At 38.9% G+C, this 23,006-nt stretch overlaps 1 protein-coding gene across 1 annotated transcript in view; it reads left to right on the top strand.

Annotated features, from left to right (window-relative positions):
- PDLIM5 (PDZ and LIM domain 5) overlaps window positions 1-18,326 on the top strand; it is a 189,354-nt gene extending 171,028 nt beyond the window's left edge. Inside the window, 5 exon segments of the mRNA XM_030564809.1 lie at window positions 5,237-5,411; window positions 12,352-12,532; window positions 13,914-14,034; window positions 16,975-17,090; window positions 18,033-18,326. Coding sequence (XP_030420669.1) covers window positions 5,237-5,411; window positions 12,352-12,532; window positions 13,914-14,034; window positions 16,975-17,090; window positions 18,033-18,122 — 683 coding nt within the window. The 3' untranslated portion in view covers window positions 18,123-18,326.
- The last annotated feature ends 4,680 nt before the right edge of the window (window positions 18,327-23,006 follow it).

Below are 23,006 nucleotides of genomic sequence, written 5' to 3'. Positions count from 1 at the left end.
GAGATTCCACAACCTCCCTAGGCAGTTTATTCCAGTGTTAAACCGCTCCGACAGTAGGAACTTTTCCTAATGTCCAACCTAAACCTCCGTTGCTGCAGTTTTTGCCCATTGCTTCTTGTTCTATCATTGGAGGCTAAGATGAACAAGTTTTCTCCCTCCTCCTTATGACACCCTTTTAGATACCTGAAAACTGCTATCATGTCCCCTCTCAGTCTTCTCTTTTCCAAACTAAACAAACTCAATTCTTTCAGCCTTCCTTCATAGGTCATGTTCTCAAGACCTTTAATCATTCTTGTTCTTCTCTGGACCCTCTCCAATTTCTCCACATCTGTCTTGAAATGCGGTGCCCAGAACTGGACACAATACTCCAGTTGAGGCCTAACCAGCACAGAGTAGAGATGACGAATGACTTCTCGTGTCTTGCTCACAACATACCTGTTAATTGATCCCAGAATCATATTTGCTTTTTTTGCAACAGCATCACACTGTTGACTCATTAGGCTTGTGGTCCACTATAACCCCTAGATCTCTGTCTGCCGTACCCCTTCCTAGACAGTCTCTTCCCATTCTGTATGTGTGAAACTGATTGTTGCTTCCTAAGTGGAGCACTTTGCATTTGTCTTTATTAGCCTATTAGCTAAGGGCATGTCTATACTAAATCCCTAAGTCAACCCCAGGCTCTAGTCTCCCTGCTCCCAACTTGCAGTGTGGGGAAGGAGGTAGGGGCAGCTGCCTGGGTTTCTCAAGTCCTAGAGCAGGAAGCTGCCAGGCAGCCGCCCAACTGGGATTGGTATGCTGGGGGCAGCCAGGCTCTAGCTCCTGCATGGAGCCGTGAAATTAACAAGACAGCCAGCAGCCCATGTAAGTAATGCAATGTGTGCACAGATGCTGTGTCACCCTATCTACACTGACCTAAGCGTTATGTCTCTCGTGGAAGTGCAGTTATGTCAGTATAGTACGGCACTTAAATCAGCGGGGCAAGGCTATAGTGTGTACACTGGCATAATTAAGTCGCCATAAGCTGCCATACGTCAACCTAACTGTGTAGTGTTAGACCAGGCCATAATAATCAGGGAAATTTTCATTCCAGTAATTATTGACCAGCTGTAAACAAGGTTTCTTGTCACTGTTTGTTTTAGGGAGATCTGAAAGAGGAAGAGTAGGAACTTCATTTATACACGACTCTCCCTCCTCCCCCCCTTTGCAATTTTTCCATTTTATTCTATTGTAGCTCTCCTGCTTTGGTAATTCTTCTTTGTATTCAGCTGAACATATGTGATATAAATGGAGTGTGAATGGTATGTAATTCCCCCCCACACGCACATCTTTCCTCTAAATCACTGCAGCATTCAATTTCCAGCCTTTCCCAGAGCAAGGAGAATGAGTATGCTTTGAAGCTGGAGTTCACTTCCTCTAGTACAGCCATGTAATCTCTGTATCCAAGGGTTAAAAGTTGGCCAGAAAGGGGGAAATCCTTTGTCTTTATGAATCTTTATTCCTGACCTTGTATTCCTTGGCATACTTCATGCAGAGCTGTTGTCTATTTTATAGAGCACTGATTTTATTATAGTTGGCTACTTTTTTTAAGAAGTTCAAAATTTGGATATATTGCTCTCTCACATTGTATTTGCTTAAGGTGTACAGTTGTAAATGTATTTTGGTTCATGAGCTTGACTCATTGCTGTGGTGGTTGAATGATTTGTTAATACAGCAGATCTTAAAGTGATTGTTTAAAGCCTTTACAAGCCTGTATGTTTAATAATATTGAAATGAATAGAAACACAGTATCTGCATCTGCCATTTCAAATTTCAGGCATGTTGTGGCAGTTTCGCTTTGTGAGATTTCTCAATAAATGTATGGGATTCACTCTGAGAAACTTGGTAAGGGAGGAAAGCTGATCAGTTGAGGAACTTGGAAAGTAAGTTTATTTGCTTTATGGGAGTATTAAAAATGTTTGGCATCTTTCAATTCTCTTGTCCGTAATGGCATTCTACAGATAATGATTTTTATAATTCATACGCCACTTAAGAAAATAAAATACCTCTGATCTAAAATGTGTATGTTCTGTTACTACTTCTATCTTTTGTAACTATAAAGTCCTAGCATTGGGTCTCAAATAACTGCCTCAGAGTAGGTTTAAGAACAGTTTTTGAGGTCTGATCCTTATAGAAAGTTTCAGCAGTAATCGCAGTTCCATTAATATTTAAAAGGCACACATGTCTGCTCTTCGAGCTCAGGGCATAATTCCCAGTTTGAGGAAATGCTGCTACATTAGCTCTCATCGAACTCCCATACTAAACATAAAGGGGAGCTGTGACAGCAGGAGGGACTAGACACCTTGAATATGATCCTGTCTGACAGGCTAGGTACATAGTCGGGCCTGCTAATCCCTCCTGCCACTTGTGCCGTCGCAGCTACATTTTGGTTTTTAATGCAAGAGCTCATTCAGAGCTGGCATAGGTATGGCTCTTTGGCTGGGAAGTACTCCCCCATCTTGAAGTATGCACATAGCTTGAGAAGGTAAAGTAGATTTGGGGGTGAGTGGCCTCAGTGAAGTCATAGGTAGTTCTGCCACTGACTTCAGTGGTGCCAAAACTTCACTCTAGAATTCTGACATTTGAGAAACATATTTTATTAGAAATATGTTATTAATCAGGGCCCTGACCCCGCAAAGGGCCAAGCTCTCCAGTCCAGTGTGCTCCGCCATCTACAGGAATGAGTTCCTTTTTGAGTGGAAATTAATTCTTTTGTGACTCAGTCACAGGCCCCAGCTTTGCAACCACTGAAAAAATGTCTAAGTGCTGTATGTCTCATTAAGTAATAAGACTGAAAAAAATAAGCAGTATTGCTAAGCTCAACCCTTGATCCTGCGAGCCTCCTTTGATACAATATCTGTTACAACACTGGAAATCATCTGCACTTCCTGAAAGAGAAAACTAGCCCAGTAGATGATGATAGTGGAGCTTATTTTTGAGTTGTTGGACAAGTAAGTATAGAATAGTGCTCTGTACAGGCAGATCTGTTGATGGCTCTGGTGAAGCAGTTCTAGAGGCAGTTACAGTTGATGTCATTACTGTATGATGAATTCTCTGGTCCTAGGTGGTGTTTCCTTTGCTGACATGCTGTGTTGTGTGTGTAACCTCTCCCCTGTTTCCTATGAGCTCTGTCTCTTTTCCTTTGGTTCTTTTTCTCAAAGCTTTCTTACAATAGAAAGCAGTTAGCAAATGTTATTGGGTGATGGATGAATGTGGCTCTAGATTATTCTTAATGCCGTTTATTTTCTTATTTAATTGTACTTTTCATTTTCCATCCTACAATAAGAAAGTCACTGTTTTTTAAGGAACTTGCTGTTCTTAAGTGTCAGCAATTGTAAGTTTAGTATCACCTAGATGAAGGAAAGGTATTCCTCTTAGTTTGTTGTTTCATCCGTTAAAAAATGTGAACAATTAAAGAGCACATTATCGAGGACATTGGAAAACTAATTGATAGAGCTGTTTACTGAGTAATTTGGCACATTTCCGTAATAATTAAATCTAATTTTAGATTTACTGTCTGGCCACCTGATGAGAAATCCCAAAACATGTTGGTTGACGTTGTCAGAACCAAGCACTACGTTCTTTAAAAATTATTTGGAGAATTCTTCAGGACACTTACACAAAAACTGGAGGTTGACTGGAGCCTGCAAATAAGGCCTCCACCCCATATCTGTACCTCTGTCTACCTCCAGGCACCTAGACTTGCCATTGGTTCTCCTTTTTCTCTGGCAGTGATGGAGGGAGGACTTCTGAGATTGAATTTTACAAGGTGAATTCAGGAATAGTGCATAACTCCCAATCTCACTGGGATTTTTTTCTTAGACCACCACTCACAGGGGATCCATTGGCCCCATCACCTGCATCTCCTCTGCCTGAGCGCCCCAAGATGGAAGAGGTCCATGGAAAAGATAATATTGTTGGTTGTATTATCTTTTCCATGTAAACTCCACATAGTGGATGGGTGACAGTAAGCATTTCCTTACACCCATAGGTCCACCCAGTCTCCACATCCTCCCCTGTCCAGCTCGTAGAGGAGCAGGTCACCCTTAGTGTGGTCTTAAGGGGGTATGGTATTGCAGCCCTCTCCCTTTTCACTTTCTGAGTGGGATAGTAGAGATCTATGGAAGGGTCGGGGGGCATGGGACAATGAATTCAGTGTTGCCAACCCACACAATTTTATTATGAGACTCCATGATGCTTGGCATTTTTTCGTAAAGCTCAGATTCTGGAAGCAAGTTATGATGTGAGAATCTCAGCTTTCATGTTTTTAAAAACTATTCTGATTTCAGAAATGCCTTAACCTGGTCCTAGTACACCTAAAAGTTCAGAAACCTGCTGCCTATTAATTTCATTTGAGGACCCCTAGTTCTTGTGTTATGAGAGAGAGTAAATAACACTTCCTTTTTTGCCTTCTCTACCAGTCATGATTTTATAGACCTCTCTCGCGCGCGCGCGCACACGCGCACGATGAAAAGTCTGTCTTAATCTTTCCTCATACAGAAGCTGTTCCATTCCCCTATTCATTATTGTTGCCCTTTTCTGAACTTTTTCCAATTCCAGTATCTTTTTTGAAATGAGACAACTACATCTGCACATAGTATTCAAGATGTGGGCGTATCATGGATTTATATAGAGGCAATATGATATTTTCAGTCTTACTATCTATCTGTTTCTTAATGATTCCCAATGTTATTTTTTTGCTTTTTTGACTGCTGCTGCTGTTGAGTGGACACTTTCAGAGAAATGGCCACAATTACTCTAAGATCTTTCTTGAGTGGCAAGATGTATGTCATGCTGTTTTGTCACTGCTCATATATTTGTAACCTTGGCTTCAGCCTGACCTGTCCAAAGCACAGTGAGATCTTAACATGTCACATATTCTGTAACCTGATTGCTCCATTATGTTCAATTTTGTCCACTCCTTTCCAATTGGAAAAATATTCTGTTTCCCAGAAATTTTAATGGTAATGTTGGTTTGGTGCTTTTGGTGGCTAGTCACCCACTAGATTGGGTGAAAAGAGTAAACTCGATCTATCACATTACCCTGTTGCTATTTTTTTCACCATCATGTATGTACTGTGCATATTTTACACACACATTCAGGTATTGAACTGAGCTCTTTTCGCTTGTATACCTGTTTATTAAGGTTGATGCAGTATAGAGACAGTATTCAAAATACTTTTTACTCTATTTTCCGTAGCTCCTGCAAGTGGATGGACATCAAACAATATGACACCATCTGGCACAACTGCACCACATGATAAGTCCATGACTCAACCTCAAATAACAGAGCAAGACACTTTGGTGCAGAGAGCAGAGCATATTCCAGCAGGAAAGCGTACTCCTATGTGTGCTCAGTGTAACCAGGTCATTAGGTTTGTACTCTTTTCAATGATCATTTTATCCTAAAATCTTTCTGACAACATAACCTTGCTTTGTTTTGTTTTAATTATTTAGTCTCAAATGCTTTTGGGCTGCATTTCAGCATAACCAGATTCAGTGTTATACACCATTTTCATGCATGAAATCCACATGATTCATTGTTTTAAAATAATAATTAAAAAAAAAGCCTGGACCTGGTGATACAGGAAGCAAATGTGGAAGCCAGGATATGCTCTCAATAGCCATGGGCGCTTTTAGAACCTGTTTTACTGAAAATTGGAATGTTGACTGGGACGTGGCAAAAATAAAACCTAAACCGAATAAACAAGTTGTGACACAATCAAACATTCATTCAATCAGCCCCAGAAGATTAACAAGTCGAAAGGCAAATACAGGATGATACGCAAATCAAATAAGGAATAACCAGTTTTGAACAATACTTGGTAAGCCAGAACAATTAAATGAAAAGAGGAGGAAATGTAAGATACTCCCACATATACGAAGAAATGTCACATTTTAATTATTGCTAGGATTACAGTAATAGGTTTTTTCCCAGTGTCAGATCTTGAAATCTGTCCAATCATCATCTAGGGCTAACCGTCATGCACTTGATTGTTAGTGTCTCGAGACTGAGTTGTATAATATGAATGGAAAGAAATTTCACTGTGACACATTTTTTTGACTGAGATTAAGCTAAATAAATTCCATTCACTTCAGTGATATAATGATGGATTTTAATATATAGCCAGTGATTTCTGCCAATTAGCTGATGAGTCTCTCTCCAAAACGACAGTAAATGGAAAAAGGACCACCTCGTGAATGTGTGAACCTTCCTGGTGTTCCTTCCATAAGGAGGGGAGAAGGGTGAATTTCCTAAGAGCTAGGTCATGATTTTGAGTTTAAAAAAAATAATAATAATAATAATAATGTGTGGTGTGTTCTTGGTCAAATTTTTAAAAATAACGCCCCCCCCCAAAAAAAAAAACAAAACAAAAACAAAACCTCTCACTTACCTGGGCTGCTCAAGCTCATAAACCCATGGGAAAATAATTTACCCCAATGGTGAGTCGGTTACAGGTCCCCCTCTTATTTTGACCTATTAATTTATTAACCATATTTTCAGCTATAGAAGTAAACGAAATTGAGAATGCACTGTAATTGTCAGCATGGTTGAGCCAACAGGATACTTTTTCTGAAAAGCTAATTTTAAGTAATTACCTCTACTTCATGTATAAAAGTCTCAAAATATCATAGAAAATCAACTTTTCTCTTTGTAGTCTGTTGACTGTACTGCATCTTTATATCATGGTTTGGGATCCAAGTCAAAAGAACTGAGACAGCTCCGTAATCATACGATATGATGTATACAGCTGAATTGAATTCCACTTTTTGACCCATTAGCTTTCCATTCTGATAGTTTCCTATCTGATCATTTAACATTAGGTTAACTTTAGACTCATCAGTAGTAACTGAAATGTTGTGAGATACATTAGAAGGATTTATTTTTAAATGATTTCTTTGTTATTTTTATTAAATAATCAAGGCATTAAAAATGAGTAATCTGGTAACTTTCATATAGCAATAGTGAATGAAATATGTGTTCTAATTCAAACAGAGGCATTCATTCAGATTCAAATTTTATGCTGCACCATACAAACATAAAATGTTTGTGCTCACGAGTCTGATGGGTGCAATTAAAAGGATGTATTGAAAAGTTTAACCTCTAAGACCATGTATCTTTTAATTATCTCATTACCTGGCTGATAGAAATTTCCAAATGGATCAGTATATAGTAAATTACATGCAGAAAATCAAGTACAGCTGTAGTTCTTTATAGTGCTACACCTTAAAAACAAATCTCTCACTTGAGAAACTGCAGCTCCTTTTAAATTGTTGCTGGTTTAGCAAACATTATTGTTGCTTTATCTACACCAGTGGCTCTCGTGCTCTAATCGGGAGAACCAGATGGTCACATGGTGCTATTTCACCTTGTTTCAAGCTGCTAAATCTCATTTAATGGATTTAAACATACATTAAATCCTCTCCTAATATTACGTAGCTTGCCGTGTTCTTGGAGCAGGGACTGTCTTGTAACGTGAATATGCAGCTCACTGGGGTTTTGGTGCATGACTAGGACCCCTAGGTACTTCTACAAGACACATAATAATTTGTATGTAACAAGTTGCTGTAGTTACCATATGGATGATGACTGATCACAAATGAAATAGGTGATAAGCTACTTAACTGAACTGGAGAATGTGTGCCCCATGAAACAATCTCTGTGAAGATGCAGTCCGCACAAGAAGAAAATGCCCTGATCAACAGTACTTGCACCATCACCTACTGTAGATTTTGTATCAGAGGGGTATCCGTATTAGTCTGGGTCTGTAAAAAGCAACAAAAAGTCCTGTGGCACCTTAAAGTGCCACCTGACAAAGTGGGTATTCACCCACGAAAGCTTATGCTCCAATACATCTGTTAGTCTTTAAGGTGCCACAGGACTCTTCGTTGCTTTTTGTAGATTTTGTGTGGCAGATATCTCCTTAATAAATTAATTGGTACTGCGACCCAGCATGCCAGGTTGCAACACCAGTCACTCAAATTTGTCAAAACAGAGGGGCTGCCAGGCCTAATCTGAGTGGCGGTCACAACATCACTCCCTCAGATTTGGAGGGGAGGGGTGTATGGGCTAATGGGCCTGGGGAGAGCAGGTTGCTGGTGGAGGGGAGTGCCTGAAAGGGGAAGAGAAGGGTGTCAGGTGGAGTTGTGGGGGCAAAACTATGCCACCTCCACACTTAAATGATGCTTTGCAGCCATTGAATGATAATGCATCTTAAAGTGATGGGTTCTGTTTGCCCGCATGTGTGCAGGGGACTTGCATATCTAACTTCCTTTTTCATTACTGCTAAATATTTCTTACATAAATCCCATGTATTCTGGTGGAAGGATTAGTTCCTGTGATGCTGGATTAAACAGCCTTCTGGACATGAATAAAAATATGGCAGTTGCAGTTCAATTTGCATGCCATTTTCAGTTTTAAATTTATTGTTACGGGGATTTATTTTAATTAGAGAAAAAGCTGGCTAGTCACACATACATGGCACGTGGGTATAGCACGGAGTAATTGTACCATACGATATTTCAGTTTGACCACTATTTATCTGCCTTTCAACAGTCAGTTGTATATCAACTCAGGTTATTCGGGTGCTTTTTATAGGCCAAGCTTTCATATCTTCAAATGCCAACAGAGTTCTTAAGAACAAGGATAATTTCATGTCAAGATCAACTGACAGTACGGTAATCAGTATACTGAGTTCACCCAACATTCTCACGCTACAGTGGTTTTGGAAGATGGTAATGGCTTTTGGAGTTCAAGTTTTAACATAATTACAGTTCATGCCCTTAGTAACAGCATTACCTATGAAAAGGTAGGAGCAGGATCAAGTGACATTCCATTGTACACCTGTTTTGCAGCCAAAATGCACTGTCGAGTTGGTTACTTTACACTAAGGCATAGAGTAACCATGACTTGTCAAGCCAAAAAAATTGAGACATCTTATAACTTTTTAATTTATTCTCTTAATTATTGATATGTTTATCTTCCACAGACTTCAACATTTTCCAAGGTTTCATTAGATAAACTTTTCTTTCTTTGCATAAAAGTATCCAAACCATACACAAGCTATATTTTCTGTTTAAAATACCTATGTAATATTTGTAATGAGGCTCCCATAGACTTTTAATTGATAGCTCCCAAGGACTTCAGGAACTCAGCAAGTCTCTTAATATCAAGATGCTGAACTGGCTATCACCTGGAAATCCAAATTTGTATCCTCTGGGTCTCCACTAATGGGTGTGTGTGACAAAAGATTTATTTTTAAGATCTATTTTCAGAGTTGAATTATTTTGAAGGGGGAAGGGACAAAGTTCAGAGTACCATTTTTGCTGGTTTCTTATATATGAGAAAATACATATCATGGGGTTCGCCAGCAACTGAAAAAGAAGAAACATTTCTTATGTTTTTTGGATGAGCAGTCTGTTAACTATCAAGCGATTGACCAACTGAGCAGATGTGACAATCCTTTCCATCTCCCCACCACTAAATTCCTCTATTGGCTTGATAGTGCAGTACAATGCACATTGATCACCTAGATGGATTCAGCAGACGCACCCCATGCGTATACTGACACCGTTGTATCTAGTTATAGTGTCAAAATTGTGCTTATTTTCTGGTAAGCCTTTACTTCTCTTTATAGTGCTTACGTATAGTATACTTTTATACTGCTTATTTAATATAAAAGTGGCTGCCTACTTTGCACATGCAGTGATCCTTGCAGGGTGCCGAACGAGTAAATAGTTGGCTGAGCATACGTTTCTACCTCCAGCTGCAGGGTTTGCACACCTAGTCTGTACAGTCATGTTGAAAATGGGGCCTGAAGTCCTTAGCGCCTCAAAATGGCCTATAAGGAGGGCTCACTCAAAACAAACTGTGGCGTGTGGAATTGCCCTTGATTTTCATGATGGAATGGGTGATGGTTTTATAATAAATACGACCTACAAAATTTGACCTCTTGCAGTTAAACTCTCTTTTAGGTCCAGTGGTAAATGAATACCCTTCATTACTGCAAGCTCTCAGTTTTTTTTTCATGAAACAATTTAATCCATGCCAAGATCAGGAACGCCTCCAAAATTCTGAATATCACATCTTTGTCTACTTCGCAATTATTATTTTTTCTGTCCTTTGGGGTTTTCTTTTTAGGGTTTTGGGTGTGATTAAACTTCTAACATGTTTAAACATTGACCCAGTAAAAAGTATGGTTTTGGGGTTTTTTAAAAGGCATGTTTCTGAACATGCATATATAGCGAGTACAAGCATAGTGATGGAAACAGTTGAAGCCTAAGAGACACTGTGCAGTATGCTACCATATTTATCTTGGGCCTGTGGGGAGGGAAAACTGCTTAGATACAATTTTATACCATTTCCTGTCCACCTGGATTCCAGCACACTATCTGGAATGGTTAGTCTAAAAAATGTCAGAACTGTGGAGAGCTAAATATAACAGATGTTGAGGTCCCTCTCCTGCTTTTATTAGAATACTTTCCTTCCACTTTGCAACTATCCAAGCCTATCATTTTAGTACAGACAAACAGAAACTTGATCCTACTGGAGCTGGAAGAACCTCTTCAGTGTCAGTCCTTTGTTAATGAATGCCTTAAATTAGCCTGTGTTGACACTGTGAGAAGAGAGCACTTTGTTGTACACAAGAACTTGTATTGTTTGATCTGTACATAACTGAAAGGGCATTGATGTAAAAAGGTGCTTGTACAGAGGCTGAAGGGTATCAGGTTAGGTTAGGTCAGCGTTTGCACTATTTAGGCATCCACAAGGGAGTCTGGAGTTTGATGACTACACTAATTTTGTCTTCTAGGTTCAGTGGAAACAATGTTTGGAAAATTGTTCCTATTTCTCCAGTGATCAAATATATAGTCAGGCAGTAGCTTTGTAAATTTAAATAAACGTTGTTCCTTTTTCAAGATGATCCATGAGCCATTTTAAATATACTTTAGTCATGTTTCCTTTGCTCTCTCCTGTTTGTGTTCCATCAAGAAAACAAATAAGTGAGGCAAATGAAAAGAATTATCCACAGCTTCTTTCGATGAATTTCCCCACATTCTACTGCCCTGTTGTCTTCCCATCCTGCAGATACCCTACCCTAGCAAGCTAGTTGGAAGAATTCATCCTCATTGTTCTCCCTACCTTCCCTCATTACTTTGTTGGTAAGAAAATCTTGCCATTTTATACAAAAAAGTCTATTCCTTCCTTAATGCCTTTTAATATTTCGAATCATTGTGGTTCTCAATTACATCGTGGTGTGGGGTTGTTGTTTGTTTTAAGTTTTGGTGCAGGACAGAGTGCTGTACATTGAGCATGGTCAGAACTAGGTTAAGTAGGGCAGCAAGGTACACGATAATCTTTCAGGGTTGCAGAGATAAAGGTATGCTAAGAGATAGATGAGTCTAAACCACAAAGTTTTGTTCCAGACCCAGATTTCCTTAAAGTTTGCATATGGTTTGAGCTTAGTCTCAAATGAAAACCCTATCTTTGCTAAAACAAATTTGTGAGAGTATCAAAATAAATAATGATAGAAATTAACCTCTTTAAATATGTAACTGTGTAAGGGAGAGCTTTATAAGTATATTCTGGCAAAAATTAACTTGCTTGTAGACTGAGTTCTTTTGTCCAAAAGCATAATTGACTTATCCAAATGAATATTTTACAAGTACTTCTACATTTCTCAAAGGATAATGGCTTGACTTTTCCCCGTCTGGATGCAAAATGTTCTTGGCATAATTGGCTGCTGGAGAAAACTGCTGTCTCTCACCTGGAGTGGTTCATCACTGCAACAGACTCTCAGAATAAGGAAACTTATTGTATTTTTGTCTCTTGAGAAACTGATTGTATCTGTCTTGACTTCTTTGTTGAGTCAAATCTATTTTAACCTTTGTAACCTTGATACAGATATGTACTGAAAAAAAGTTGATATACTAATTTTAAATGAAATTAAATATATTTTGCTGTGGATAGATATAGTTTGGAACATGAGATCTTATAAAATAGTAACCTTTTTTCTAGCAATCACTTCAGTGTCATGGCACTATATCTAATGGAGTTCAAAATAAGATGTGAAATTAAAGCCATTAGTGTTTGTTGTGAACAAAGATCATTACAGGCATTATTGGAATATAGTGAAACTGGCACAGACTTATTCAGCGTTTTATTGGAGATTGTTGTGGTTAAGAGATGTCAGCCAGTAAAGGTTTGTAGTTTGTGCTAATGTTACATGGGTAATTTGGATAGGCGTTTACAGTTGTCAGTGTGGTCCCCTGTAGTTGCACTGCATTGGCTAAACTAGTCCCTTCTCCTTTAAACAGGGGACCTTTCCTGGTGGCTTTGGGGAAATCCTGGCATCCAGAGGAGTTTAACTGTGCTCACTGCAGAACCTCTATGGCCTACATTGGGTTTGTGGAAGAGAAGGGGGCTCTCTATTGCGAGATATGCTATGAGAGGTTCTTTGCCCCTGAATGCTCTCGATGTCAGAGGAAGATACTTGGAGTAAGTAATCAAACTGTGTGTGCATGGTTTAAATTCGTTTTTTTTTTTAAAGGTGAATATTCACCACAACCTTTTCCTCATTTCTTTAATGAGAATAGTTGCTGTTAGGGAACACTTTACTGCAGATTGTTAAGCTTTTTTTTAACTTACAGGGCCTCTCACATGTCCCATCTAGAACTCTGAAATCCCCTTTTCGTAGCCAAATTCTGAAGATTCATTCTGTAGCATCACTATAGCTTATAGTCGTCATATACAGATAGGCTGCAGTTCTATATTCTAGTCCCATGCCAATAATGGACATTACCACTTTATCTCCAGCACTGTTTGAAGAGAGAGATTGCAGCCTCCCCCTTGCCAGAAACCTGGACCCCAGGCCTTTCTTCTGGCTTTGCCTCTTTGGAGTTAATCTTCTCTCTCCAAGTTGCCATCAGTAACGGCTGCAGTTCTTCAATTGTTTTAAGTGAAAGGATATTTTATTAGTGGTTTTTCACAGAATTAATTAAATAATTCTAAAATTATGTAAAAATGATTGTCTAGCTGAATACTACAGAACATGTCATTTGTCTGGCACTGGGCATAAGATAAAATATTGAAATATTCCCTCTAGTATGGTAGGTAGAAAAACCCTTGCTCCTCTCACAGCCTAAAGTTTCCAATTCCAACCATTTGATCCAGAAAGATAAGAGTCTGTTCCCCAGTATAGCTGGAAATGCTGAGCATACATCTCATTGCTTTAGCAGTTCAGGTTTCAAGTCACATTTGACATTACATCATCTTTCAAAAGCTAACAAAATTGTCATAATGTCATTTGTGATGTCCTCTGATTAACTTTTCCTTATCTTCATGAATATTAATTTATATTTGAAATCAGTGGGACTGCTCACACAGTAAGGTGCTACTCAGCATGAATAAGGGTGACAGAATCTGTCTCAAAATCTGTTTGGGGACCCTAGTAGGGGGCCAGGATATTTTTAAGCTTGTTGAACTTCAGCTCTGTATATATCCTCCAGAGTACTGCAAGAGTATCCCTGAAATGATGGAGTAACCAAATTTATCTTGGCTTTGGGGTTTTTTGTTGCTTTAATTTTTTTACAACTGCCAAAGACTTGAAATAACACATTGACAGTGTTGAGATGATAATTTAAACAGTTGTTCATCAGAGATGAAGAGAGTGACACACGTTTTATTAAAAATGCAGCAGTTTATAATGCATGTCAGCAAAAAATAATGCTCATGTTAATTTATTTAATAAGATCCTCAAGTAATGTTGCAGAGAAAACATGAAAAAAACTGGTTTTTAAAACAGTACAAAACATGATCACCCCTATTCACTCATCATATCAACATCACTTATTAATACCTCTCTTTCTTATCCCATCAGGAAGTAATCAATGCTTTGAAACAAACTTGGCATGTTTCCTGTTTCGTATGTGTGGCCTGCCATAATCCCATTCGCAATAATGTCTTCCATTTGGAAGATGGGGATCCCTATTGTGAGACAGGTGAGCAGCGACAAAACCACCAATGTTTTCGGTAAAACAAACCATTTCACTTTGACAGAAGCTTTCCAACTAGCTCTCATAACAGTGTATTTATATCAGCTTATCCAATAAACTAGCACCTTTGAATCTGGGGCTGGATTTTGCCACAGTGAAGTCAGTTGGAATTTTGCTACTGACTTCATTAGGAATAGGCTCTTTGTTGTAGTTTAAATTATTTGCTATTCTTGCTAAATTCCCAGATGTACCTATAGATAGCATTTTGTTGTGCTAATTCTCAAGAGATTTTCCTGTTGATTTTTATGAGAATCGTTATCTCTTCATTCACTTGAAACAGGGATTCAACGAGCAAATAATATGGGAAATTACCATGTGTGTTACCATGAGTAGTCCTACTGAAGGCAATTCTGGTAGTAAGTTATCTGCACAGGAGGAAGTGTTTTGCAGGATCAAGAATAACATCTGTAGAACACAAGCTTAAGATCAAAAAGGCCAGTAGGAATAAAAATACAGTAATTTGATTAGAGCTCTTGAAAATCTGAAGACAAGTATTAATGTGAAAAAGTCGTCTTTGAACTTTTTTTTCACATTTTCAGCCAAACTATTTCCTTGAAGGAGTGAATAATTTCATTTATTTTCTTTGCTTTTCTAGTTTATTTAAAATTTTCCACATTGATTCCCTCCCTCTAGGAAAGAAATGGCTGGCATTTATAATAAACATTACAAAATGTGGAAGAAATCATCGACAAAAAGTTCAATGTTGTGTGTCTTTTTCTTGCATGGTATTTAAATCCATATTGGAAATGTCCTCAGTGGGCAGGGGTGAAAGTAAGCGAGGGCACTGATCGGTACAGGGGGGTGGCTCTGGCCCCCGGAAGAGGCAGGGCTAGGAGTCAGCATCCCCCAGGCAGCCCTTGGCCCATGCCCCCAGGGCTCCCATGTTGATTTAAAGGGCCCAGAGCTCTGGATGCTGCTGCTGTGGCCCTTTTAAATCGCCGGCCCCAGGGCAGCTGCTCCCTTTGCCCCTCCACACCTGTCAGCAGCTGGGGGGCGTGGAGGGTGTGTGCAAAAGAGGTAGGGACATTAAAACACTGCAGGGTCCTTTGCTGCAGCAGCGCTTTAACATTGCTGCGGGCCCCTCCCCCAATCAGCAACCTCGACAACAAGGGTACAGCAACATTAAAGCGCTGCCGCAGCAAAGGACCGTCCTTAAAGTACTGCCTTAGCAGTGCTTTAGTGTCCCTGCCTTTCCCCCCCATTGACGGTTCTGCCAGTACGGACCCTACTGTCAGGGCTGCCGACCAGGGTCGGGGGGGGGGGGGGGAGGGCCAGCAATGTTAAAGCGCTGCTGTGTCAGCGCTTAAGGACGATCCTTTGCTGTGGCAGCTGGGTATGGGCTGGTGCGGGTTCTTACCAGTACAGAGTACTGGCCCGTATCGGCTTTCACCCCTGTCAGTGGGGCCTTTTCATGGTATTCCCCCCTCGTCTTCCGTAATGTACAGTGTGATTTCACTAATAGGAGCATTTGGGTGAGTAGCTTGGGAAGAGAGAGACCTGGGGTGAACCTTGTCTCCACTCAAGTAATGGCAAAACTCTCCTTGATTTCACTGGAGCCAATACTTCAGCTCTAGCTGGTGGCCGAGTTGTTTGGAGTGATATAGAAACAGTGAAGGGGAGATAAAGGTCAGCATGGCAGAGGAAGATCATCAAAGATTCTGCTGCCAGGGTTGATTTGGTGTTATGGAGGAGACGAGTATACACTAGTCTCCCCGTAAGTGTCAGAAGTATTGTAGCATCTTGCTCCTGTTGAATCATGGGAGTATCCTAAGGAGTAGAGTATTGACAGATGAGTAGTCTTGTCAAGTATGACAGTGTTGTGAAATGTCATCCTCTGGGAGTCTGAAGTCCCTAAACTTAGACACACTTGACAGTCTCTAAATAGAATGATCAAAACTAGTATTAAAGTGATCAATAACTCACTTCGAGGTGGAGAATTCATGACCGCACTTGTTTTGCTAATATTGAATTCTTGCTCCTACTATCAAGTGATCCTCCATGTTACGCAATGCATTGATTTGTGCTACTTTACAAGCCTTCCCAGCTCAAATGCTCACTCTTCTGAAGTACAGGCAGATAGATATTGGAACACGATGCCATTACTATCAGTATGATACATTTGGTAGTAATCTTACTTGTGAGCCACAAGATTGTTAGTACGAGTTAGCTTTGACACGTGCTGAGGCTGCAGGTACTACTGTCAGGACTAGGGGTGACAGTGCAATGTAGTAAAAATACTGGGTTTTTAATGAGGTGTTAAACTGAGGGATTGGCTGAGCAATCAGTATTAACTTGCTGAACATAGAGCACCTTCAAATACTTCTGTGTGAAGAACACTGCATAGAAGAAACTGTTACACCACAGTTTCTAGAGGGTGAAAGGGAAAGAAAGCTGAAGCCTTCCATTCTGCCTCTGCTACCGCTCTCTTTCTGCCGAAGGAAAGCCTGCAACTTTTTGACATTGTAAGCAGGAGCCAAGTTAAACAGGGCTTTGACTATTTTAAGCATGATAGATGCATTGAAGCAATATGCTTGTGACGCAGGGGTCACAGTCAAGATTTACAGGTCCTGTGAGACGGAGAAGTGCTGTACTATTTGATGTTTTTACCAACTCTCCCCCCCACACACACACACACACATTCTCAGAAGGAAGAAAAGAGAGATGAAGAGGGAAAGATGGAGAAGTAAAAAGGAAAGGGAGCTGGTGAGAGGAAAGGGTATTTCATGTCTCTCAGGCCCCTATTTAGTTTATCCACTCCCTAAATGCTTAGTCCTGGAACTTGGCAGGTAGTAATATAAACACAGTACCCTCTCCTTGAAAAAGAAAAATGATTTCTAAAGGAAATTCTTGCATTTCCACTCATGCTTCATACTTTCTGTGGTACAGATTACTACGCCCTTTTTGGTACCATGTGCTATGGCTGTGAATTCCCCATTGAAGCTGGAGACAGATTTCTTGAAGCTCTGGGTCACACCTGGCATGACACCTGCTTTGTGTGCTCGGTAAGTAAAATTATTCCGCATTTTAAACAAATCAGTGGCAGCAGTGCTTGTGCTAACCTGAGCAATGTGGGAGTAACGGCTAAAATATCACTTAATCCTCCTAACCCAAACAAAAAGTACTTTCGCAGTTGTTTGGAAGGTGTGTTGCTATTGTGGTATTTTGGCACTCTTAGAGATCTTTTGGCCTGGATCATGGTCATGTGTACTAGCATTTAACCCTTAATGTCGACTCTCCTTGAATATAGCATTAAAAGTCCATAAAGGAAGATGTCCTATTTCTAAAATGGTAAGAGTATTGATTGTGTTCACAATTTCATATATACAGGAGGTTTTTTAACTCAGATAGACGAGTTTATAACTCACTGTTTTACTGCATTCTCCTGTAATAATACCCCCAGTAGGGATCATCATATATTGGCTAAAAATCAAATGCCTCTGTCTCATTTTCTTTAATGTTCTGTTTTATACTGTGCTGATCATTTATATATTGCAATTTCTGCTTCAGTTAAGTTAACCTTTAGGAGTTTTATTCTTATTTGAACACTGTTACAAATAAACTTGGATGTCCCTTCTTTGTATTCCAAAGATAAATGTATTGAGACAACATGTCAAACATATTGTAGCTGAAATGAAAGCATATCTCTATCATCTTTGCTTGTATTGCATCAACAGGAAAAGTAACAATAAGGATGGGATTTTTAGAAGTGCTCAGCATTGTCCTAAGTCTGCTCTTACTGGAGTCCATCAGAAAGTTCCCACTGACTTAAATGGGAACAAGTTTAGACCAACACTGTCACTTCAATATCCCACCCACAAAGCATGTTCCTAAACAATGGATAATAATCTTTATTCCATGATTGTGTGTATCAATAACATGTGATGATTATTTCACATTCAGAATAATTCACGGAGTGATTTTTTTTTTCCCCAATCCTATTTCAGGTATGTTGTGACAGTTTGGAGGGTCAGACGTTCTTCTCCAAAAAGGATAAGCCACTGTGCAAGAAGCATGCTCACTCAGTGAACTTCTGAAGCTTAGGCCACATATAGTTAACAAACATAAGGAATGGAGAAGGTTGAATTTCATTAATGTCCATTTTCAATAGGCCAATAAAATATTTATATAAGATTTTAGGAAATGGAGAGAAAAGTGGGAACTTTTGGCTTTTTACATATGAATGTTGAGAGTATTTGTCAGTGAACATTTTTGAATCAGTAAAAAGATCTGTAGACCAAGAGTAAATTGAGTGTAAAAATACACACCTTACAGCATATTACTGTATTGATCTCATTATTTTTTTATGGTCAAAGTTATTTTTGTTTAAATATCAGAAATGAGGCTTACAGATCTAGAGACCTGATAAAATAAAACTTGCTTTTGCTGGAATTCTGGGGGGAGGGAGGGGGCGGCGGGGAAAGGTGGGGGGGAGGCAAGTTTGAGATAGATAGATATAAAATACACACACAGACACACGCACCCCTCTACCTCGATATAATGCTGCCCGATATAACATGAATTCAGATATAATGCGGTAAAGCAGTGATCGGGGGTGGGGGCTGTGCACTCCGGTGGATCAAAGTAAGTTTGATGTAACACAGTTTCACCTATAACACGGTAAGATTTTTTGGTTCCTGCGGACAGCGTTATATCGAGGTGGGAGTGTGTGTGTATGTCTGTCTATCTATATATACACACACACAACATTTTATAGGAATGAATTTTTTTTAAAGGAATGTAATCAAAGTTGAGAATTGGGGTATTTGTGTCATAAGTAATGCATGAAATCTTTGCTGTGATAACCATATTCTGTAAGCCCAGGCTATGTTTATATGGACTTTTTGTCTTTGGTAATCAAGTCTTGAGCAGATCTGCAAAGGGCATTGGAGAGATTTTTACATGGCCACCAAATGGTGGAATTGCTACTCTGCTAGAAAATAGGTATCTAAAAGATGCCCTTTGAGCCACTGGAGAAAACACACGAGACACTACTCTTCAAAATGTGTTACATACCACCAAAATGCTAGCCAACAAAAGTCAGGGTGTGAAATTGCATCTGAGGGTACTCAATAGTACTACACTTTAACTTGCAGTAGTTTGGAGGCAATGTTGTAAAGCAGCTTAAAATATTGACTGTTTTCTAGATATTGGTGGGCTGGACTAAAACACCAGAGGGAGAAGCCAATTGGGCAGTTTTTAAGGCTCAGAAAATAATTTTAGTAGGACTTGATACTGCTTTTGAAACAACTAGAATCGGGAGACCTGGGGCTCAGATAAATACTTCCAGTAACGATATTGTACACAGCACGTATTTGGGAAGAGGGTGGATATGGACAGGTTTAAAATGTACTGTAGTTTCTGTAGGTGAAAGTCTATATTTTAGAGGAGGAGAGATGAAAAACTTCAATAGATTCCCCCTCCCACCCCCCGCTTGGAATTATACTGTAGTTAACTCACATTAAACATTTATTGTAGTGATTCTTCTTAACGTCCCACGCACCCACTCACCCCCCTTTGTGGACCAGGATTTGGAATTTCCCAGTTGCTAAGAAATTCTAGACCCACAGTCTGGAAGGGGCTAATACTGCTGCGTTATGCAGCAATTTTATCCTTTAATTTGTGCTTCGTCTATTTGTGTTACACACACACACACACACACACACACACACACACACACACACACTTCTAACCTAAAGTCACTGTTAAGTAATTAATATTAAATGGTGAAAACTAGTTATATAAACAAGCACACACAAAAAGGAACTGTATGACTATTAATGTTTTTAAGAGGTGAGATTCTAGTAGGGCACTTTATAAGAATGCTGTATCTCTCACTGAATATTTATTATTTTGGTTAGGAATATTCCATATTGGTATCTTTTTTTTTTATTTCACTTTTAAGGAAGCCTTGCTTATTTACTTCCAGAATTTTTAGGTGTCTTTTTTTGCGGGGGGAGCTACAGGCTTGATGTAGTTCAACTGGGAACTTTACAACTTCCAAAAGTATTTGTCATGTGGGATATCCTCAGCATACAGTGTTCTGCTTTTGAGCAAAGGTTAGAATTGCCTACGGTCAATCCTGCCTTATAGAACACAGCAGACGTATCAGAAACTACATTATAACTTAGAAAATCGGCAACTGCGCCTTTTACGTGCCTGCTCTGTAAGAGTTTTCTCAAAATACACCCCTTGGAGAGCAGGACTGAATTTAAATGTTTTGAGGTGAAAGTGGGTTTAGGGTTGCATAATTGAACCATGATGGCAGACTTTTCCAAGTTCAGTTACATCAAACATACAGCTTTATCTGTAAATATAATATTGAATGCTTAATAGAACATTATCACCATTTTAAAGTTAATTGCTAGGTAATGGGTGCAATATGTCTTGATCCAGTCAGTAGTCTTTACCTGCTTGTTTGCTGAAATAATAGCATTTTCTATTCATATGAATGGCTTTGTAAACAGCAGTAAAGGGAAAAACTTGCATTCACAGATTACAATTGTTCAAACCTCCATATTTTTGCCTTGTTTTGTTTAAAAAAAAATTAGTTAAAGAAACCTGGTGATTTGCTGGCTTGCTTGCTTTCTTTATGCTTTGGCTTCTACTTTTAACTTCACATTTGCAAATTTAATAAGACAAAACTCTGTTCCTGTTACCAGTTTTGATTCTAAATGAAGATGTATGAAAAGCAGTGTCTGCAAAGCAGTATCATGATGTACACGTATTAATAAACAGCTTGGAGTTATATTTATTTTGGTGGGTTGTTATTTTTTGTCTTCGGATATTTTTTAAGGTCACACGAGAAGCAGAAATGTAGCCCAGAACAGTATCACTACCCTATTCCTATTAACTGAACATTTTTTATTTCAAAATACTGTTCAGAGTAAAATATTTTGCAGTGTATTTGCAAGTGTGTTTGGCATTTTTCCCTAGGTTGAGGCTTTTTATAGCAATACTATCTCCCATGACGAGCATTATCTGATACTGTATTTAGCCTTGGTACAAAGCATTCTCTGCTTTCACCTAGAGATACTTAACCATCTACTGTAACATGGTCAATTGCTTCATGCTAAAGCAGCCTCATAAGATTCTCATGAGCTGGATATCTCTTAAATAGGCAACTGCACTGTTGTTTTCTGTCTTTATTTGTACAAGCAGAAAAAATACTGCACATGGCTATATAAAATTTAGATGCAACTTTACAGTTGCAGGAACTGTAACTTTACAGGAATTTTGTCTCTGCTGCAGTGTTTGGGCTATGAATAAGACAAATGCAAGTCTATTTGCAAACAGTATATTAAACTCCAGAAGCCAAACTCTTAAAGGCATCAAGTCTCAATTTGACATTTTAATGGGAGAGGTTTGGTTTCTATCAATCACAATAGCATTGAACATTAAAATGCACCGACAAAAATAAGAGATCTGTCATTCATTCATTAAGAAACTGTAATCTAGTGTTAAGATTTATAGGCAAAAAACTCAACAGTATGTTTTCACAATAAATCCCCTTTCATAGCTCAACCCAGAACAAGTCTCTCTGTCACTCAAAACGTTTCCCGATCAAAATGCCCTGTGTAAGATCTTTCTCACAAAATTGCATATAAATCCTTTTACTAGCAAAAGCTTAGTATAGGTTTGTGTTTTACTTTCTTGGGGCATTGGTTAATTTCTTGTGCTCAGACAAGATCTTGGTTATATCAGAAACACGTAGGGCCTAATTTATTATTAGCAGTCTGGTGTTAATTAGGGAGAATTACCAGAAATAGTTTGCTTCATGGAAATTTATTATAGGATCACACTTTACTGATGGCCAAATAGGAGTCTCTGAAAGAATGCAGCTCCTACTCATAACCAACTAATTAATAAGGTGCCAAAATTCCTCTGAGAAGGGTTTGGTCCTAACCTGGGGAACCTAACAGGGCAAATGGTTCCTATGCAGTATTGAAAATTTTAAAGGGAAAAGGAGGGAGGAGGAGAAATTGCTGCCCTGCGGAAGTCTCAAAAGTGGCATGGCTTTTACTTGCACTTATAAATGAAAGCATTTAACTCAGTTCCTAGGCTTATTAGAACACTTTTATGCAGACACAAAAACAGCTTCAAATTTATTATCTTACTTGGTGTTCTGAACTTGATTTTCAATTTTCCTTGTGTATATCATACATTATGGCTGTGCTTTATGAATAGGACTTTAGAAAAAACAGACTATTGTACTGAATTTTATTCCCATTTAAATTCCATTTTTTATGTAATGGCTTATAAAGTAAAGCTCAGCGTAAGTGGCAGATTTATATTAATGATTGAAACGTAAGGTATGGCTTCTACACTTTAATATACCTAAATGTACGGCATATAAGGCAGTTTGGGAACAGAAAATCACTGTCAGTTGTTAGCAAGAACTGTGTGATTCAGTGGAAGGCACATTCAAGGAATATGTTTTCTTTGCATCTGAACAGAGTATTGTAATGCAGTGGAGTGCAACCAAAACCTACCTTACTCTGTTATAAACTAAAGAATAAAAAAATCACAGTGGAATAAAAAAAATTGTAGCTGGCTGATCTGGAAAAATATTCTGGGTGAGATTTTTGAAGTGCCAAAGGGATTTAGGAGCACAAGTTCCATTGCAAATCATTAGAATTTATGCTCCAGATGGCTTAGGAACTTAGAAGTCACACACCCTTTATCTTGTGTGTTTTAAGACTTCTGCTGTATTACAAACCAAGCACTATGTTTTGAGTTGCTTTCACACTTTTCAAACACAGAGGACTTTTTTTAAACAAACTCACCTGTACTTTACCTTTCCTACCTATTAGAAAGCACCATTGTTTTTTTTATTTGCTTAAAATACTTCAGTAAAAGATAATCCCATCAGGTGTGTCTTTATTTTTCTTCCCAGTACACCAATGAACTGTCAAATGTTC

Source organism: Gopherus evgoodei, chromosome 5 (genome assembly GCF_007399415.2).
Source record: "Gopherus evgoodei ecotype Sinaloan lineage chromosome 5, rGopEvg1_v1.p, whole genome shotgun sequence".
NCBI classification, from domain to species: Eukaryota; Metazoa; Chordata; order Testudines; family Testudinidae; genus Gopherus; species Gopherus evgoodei.
The sequence above is the reverse complement of the archived record's forward strand: the minus strand, read 5'-3'. Positions and strand labels throughout refer to the sequence as shown.